Source organism: Mesoplodon densirostris, chromosome 14 (genome assembly GCF_025265405.1).
Source record: "Mesoplodon densirostris isolate mMesDen1 chromosome 14, mMesDen1 primary haplotype, whole genome shotgun sequence".
In the NCBI taxonomy this organism is placed as follows: Eukaryota; Metazoa; Chordata; class Mammalia; order Artiodactyla; family Ziphiidae; genus Mesoplodon; species Mesoplodon densirostris.
In genome coordinates this window covers 62,938,726-62,943,518 of record NC_082674.1, presented here as the reverse complement: position 1 = coordinate 62,943,518, position 4,793 = coordinate 62,938,726, and the positions used below count along the sequence as shown (strand labels likewise).

The 4,793-nt window shown below is 57.6% G+C and overlaps 1 protein-coding gene across 1 annotated transcript; it reads left to right on the top strand.

Moving 5' to 3' along the window:
- The first annotated feature begins 294 nt into the window (after nucleotides 1-294).
- Nucleotides 295-2,160, top strand: EGR4 (early growth response 4). The gene is made up of 2 exons (XM_060117740.1): nucleotides 295-445; nucleotides 845-2,160. Exons 1-2 carry the CDS (start codon nucleotides 310-312, stop codon nucleotides 2,158-2,160), a joined length of 1,452 nt encoding a protein of 483 aa, XP_059973723.1. The 5' UTR covers nucleotides 295-309.
- The last annotated feature ends 2,633 nt before the right edge of the window (nucleotides 2,161-4,793 follow it).

Here is a 4,793-nt window from a genome sequence, read left to right as displayed (position 1 = left end):
TGGCAGTGGCCCTGGGAGTCGGAAGCCCTGAGCCAGCGCCGCCGCTGCTATATAAGTGGGGGGGCCGCGGGTTGGGGGAGCCCGGCTGCGCTTTGGACAGGCGAGGAACCGCCACCCGAGGCGGGTCCCAGCGAGCAAGGGCGCCTCGGCCACCACCAACCCCGCAACCCTTTCCCAGAGGTGAGAGCCCGGAGCCAGGAGCCCGAGAGCCTAGGTCTGCGAGGCGCTGGGCGCCCCGACTGTCGGCCATCCGCGCGCCCCCAAGCCCAGCGGGCGAGGCCCCCGGAGCCCCGCAGCCGCAGCCGAGCCATGCTCCACCTTAGCGAGTTTTCTGGCCCCGACGCACTCCTGGTAAAGTCCACCGAGGGCTGTTGCTCTGAACCCAGTACCGAACTGACCCGGCTGCCCGCCAGGGACCCACCCGCAGCCGCCGGCTATCCCGCAGGTAAGGAGCGCGGCCAGGGGTGCTCAGACGGCGGCGGAGCGCGGGGACGCAAGGTGCCTGAGAACTGGCAGGGACTGGGATGCTGGAGCTGTGGGGCTAGGGGCGGAAGGAGATTCGGGGTCCTGTGTGTGCGTACCCCCAATGCCACCCCCACCCGGCCTCCAGCGCCTCCGCAGGAACCTGTGCGTGTATCAAGGCGTCCTTTTGCCTTGGCACGTGTGTTTTGCGTGTGCATGTTTGTATGTGCGTCTTGGGGCGTATGCTGGCTCCGGCTGGGTCAGAATGTGCAAAAGGCACTTTGTGTGTGCCAGTGCGCACCAAGGGCTTCTTGGGTAGGGGCTGCGGGCTCCGAGGCACGGCCTTTGATGTGCGCGGAGCTGATTCCTGCTCCCTCCTCAGCAGGTGACTTCTTGAGCTGGGCCTTGAGCAGCTGCGGCGCCGGGGGGGACTTAGCCGACTCCTGCTTCCTGGAGGGGCCTGCGCCCACGCCTCCTCCCGGCCTCAGCTACAGTGGTAGCTTCTTCATCCAGGCAGTACCCGAACACCCGCACGATCCGGAGGCACTCTTCAACCTCATGTCGGGCATCCTAGGCCTGGCACCTTTCCCGGGCGCTGAGGCGGCAGCATCCCGGTCTCCTCTGGACGCTTCTTTTCCCGCAGGCTCCGACGCCTTGCTGCCAGGACCGCCAGACCTTTTCTCCCCGGATCTGGGCGCTACCGTCTTCCCAGAGGCGTTCTGGGAGGCCTCACCCTCGGCGGGCGCCCCCTCACAGTGCCTGTATGAGCCTCATCTCTCCCCACCCGACGTTAAGCCCGGCCTCCGGGCTCCTCCGGCTTCTCCTGCGCTGGACGCTGCCTCGGCCTTCAAAGGTCCCTACGCTCCATGGGAGCTGCTTTCAGCCGGGGCTCCAGGGAGCTGTGGGTCACAGGGAGGCTACCAGGGCGCCCCGGAGGCCCGTTTCCCCCCGATGGGGGCCAAGATTGAAGACCTGCTGTCCATCAGCTGCCCCGCGGAGCTGCCGGCTGGCCCCTCCAGCAGACTGTACACCACGGGGGCCTACGATGCTTTCCCGCTGGCCCCGGGTGACTTAGGGGAGGGAACCGAGAGCCTCCCGGGGCTCCTGACCCCTACTAGTGGGGAGGGAGGGAGTAGCGGCGAAGGCGGAGAGTTTCTGGATGGTACGCAGCCTGAGCTTTCCCCGCTGGGCCTCCGCAGCGCCGGGGCGGACTTCCCGAAACCTCTGGTGGCGGACCTTCCCGGGAGCAGTGGCGTGCCTGAGCCTCCAGGACCGCCGCCGGTCCCATTCCCCACAGCCAAGGCGCGGCGCAAGGGGCGTCGGGGCGGCAAGTGCAGCGCACGCTGCTTCTGCCCTCGGCCGCACGCCAAGGCATTTGCTTGCCCGGTGGAGAGCTGTGTGCGCAGCTTTGCGCGCTCTGACGAGCTCAACCGCCACCTGCGCATCCACACGGGCCACAAGCCGTTCCAGTGCCGCATCTGCCTCCGCAACTTCAGCCGCAGCGACCACCTTACCACACACGTGCGCACCCACACAGGCGAGAAGCCCTTTGCCTGCGACGTGTGCGGCCGCCGCTTCGCGCGCAGCGATGAGAAGAAACGGCACAGCAAGGTGCACCTCAAGCAGAAGGCGCGCGCCGAGGAGCGGCTCAAGGGCCTTGGCTTTTACTCGTTGGGCCTCTCCTTCGCTGCGCTGTGAGGGTGAAATGGGTTTGCACATTGGGGCGCCGCCGTCCGGCGCGCACGAGAAAACCTGCCCACCCCTCCCCGCTCCTCTGCCCACTTTTTTCCGGCACGCCCTAGGGCGGGCCTCTGGTCCGGCTTCTAGTTCCCTTGAAGCGCCCGCCGCGCACTCCCCGTACAGCACTAGCTCCATGGACAGCTCCCGCGGTCCGGGCGCTGTCTTCCGAGTCAGCCGCGCTTTGGAGGGAAGTTCTCTCAGGCCACCCACTGAGTAGGCACTTCCCTGGGACTTGACACTCTTTTGTAATGGCGCACGCCCCACGCCCTCTCCTAGACCCCCAGAGAGGGGCAGGGGCAGAGCCGAGCTGGTCTCGCGCGGGGTTTTGTACAGCAATGTCGTTTTCAGCAGCCGTTGGTTGTAACGTTTTGCTTTGGGGTTATTTCCTTTTTTGTTGTCGTTAATTTTTGTAAAGCAGACGCTATTCTCAAGCAGTTGACAATACTGTTTATTTTTGCAATTAAAATTATTGTGCTAAAAGCTTACTGAATCTGCCATCCAAGCTCCTGACCATTCCCCCACCCACTCCTCCAGGAGTGTATGTGCCAGAAGAGAAGGGAGATCCTCACGCTCATGGCATCATTACACACCTACTGTCAGGTACTTTGGCACGTGGTAGGCATTCAATAAATATGTACTGAATTAACGAATGAATTTAATCACAGCTGACCTAAGGGTTCAAGGTGTTTCTAGAACTTGAGAGTGGTTGAGAGGCTTAGGTAGTAAACATTGTGCATATATTATCCTTCTCAGTCCTCACAATCCTGAGTGCAGCATGAGGAAGCAAAATACATAACTTGCTGGGTAACCCAGCTAGGAACAGACAGGGTCCACTTCAGATCTGTCTGGCTCCAAAGCCAGTGCTTTTTTTCCCAACCCCAGAATGGCGGCACCTCAGCTTATCAGCACTGTTTGGAAAGGCATCCTACCAAGAGGTGAAATAGATTTATTTGGCAGCTAGAGGGAGCTCCAGGCAGTAGCAACAGCAGCAAAAGACTGCAGTATTTCAGTGCTGTTTGTGAACACCCAGAGCCTTGGGTATCACAGAGGCTCCAACCAGTGCCTATGCACCTGTATGAGAATCATATGCTGTCAGGCCCAAAAGGGACTCAGCATTCAGCTAGACCGTTGCTGGGCAGAGCCAAGCCCAGTAAGGAGAGGGTGCTTGCCAGAGGCTGCTTTTCCCACAGCAGCCCATTTACCATCTAGTCAAGCACTGGCCACAGCCCCTTTTCCCTAACTCTCCTTCCAGATGAAACTTCCATAACTTTTCAGGGCGGGGGGCGGGAGGTGGAGCTAGGAGGGTGGTGAGGAAAGTATGATCCTGTGATGGGGAAAGTGGGGAATGGGTGAAACTCCCCCCCACACACACACTTTACTCCCTAAATTCCCAACCCAAAAGCTTTTACTCTTTCTGGCGATCTTGGGTAGATGCTGGAGCATTAAAAGCCTGCTGTGCTCCAATCTCTCCTCCCCAACAACTCCTCTCTGCTAAGGAAAGGATACAGCCTGTCTGGGGGCTTCATTCTTTTTTGAGCTGAGCTATTCTTGAATTAAGAGAGTCCTACAGCCCTAGGATGCCAGATCAACCCAGCTTCTAATCCTTTGGCTACTTCATCCCTTCACTCTCAGATGTGCTCACCCTCCACCCCCACAGTCCAGTTGACCAGAGACAAAATTATCAATTCAATTATCAGTGAATTCCACCCATTTTTCTCCGAGTGGTAAGTGCTTTCATGTGGTTGAGTACCTTGCATCTAATGAACCAATTTGTGGTAAAGGATTCAATACTACCTCTTCTAGGAGAGTTAACATTTTAATAGAGTAGCCTATAGAGGGCAATGTTTAACCCCGTAGTGAGGCTCAAATGATGGACCATCAGGCACTGTAATAGGGAAGTGGTAGATACATGGAGACATAAGAAGATGATGACTCTCATTATCTTACTATTTAAGTGACCACACCTTTCACTTATAGGCATGGACCACCTGACTTCACTTTCCATGCAGAGTAGGGTAAGAAAGAGCATAAAGTCCCAGGTTTCAAGCAACTGGTCCCAAACCACACAACCCGAACAAAGGAAGAAGGGCAGACAGGCTATAGGTGGGTGGTGTCTAAGCAGTCCACCCTTGCCCCCTTGAGCAGCATTCCATCAAGTACTATCAGCTCTGTTGTGCCCCACCTTGTCCTCATACCCACCTAGGCCTAAAATCACTGATGAGAAAATTGCACCCCGAAGAAGTGACTTAGTAGTGGTGCTGGTACCAGGGCCCAGCCTGGTTCTACAACTCCCAGCTGAGAAGGCCCTCCTATTACTCCCAAGGGAAACTGCTCCATTTATTGGAACTTCCCCTAGGGACTTTGATGGAAAAGAACGTTAGGCCAGAGGTGGAAAGAATTAAATAAAACAATCAGAAAATCGTCCCAAACCCAGGACCCAAACATAATCGGGGACTAACAGAGAGCTCATTTTCCTTACTTGCTCCTATTTTTTATCTGGTCCTCAAAATGTTGTTTCCCCAGACTTAGTTCTGAGCCCCCTCCTTCCCCATTTCCACACTCTTCTTGGAGAGCACATTAATTCCTAGGCT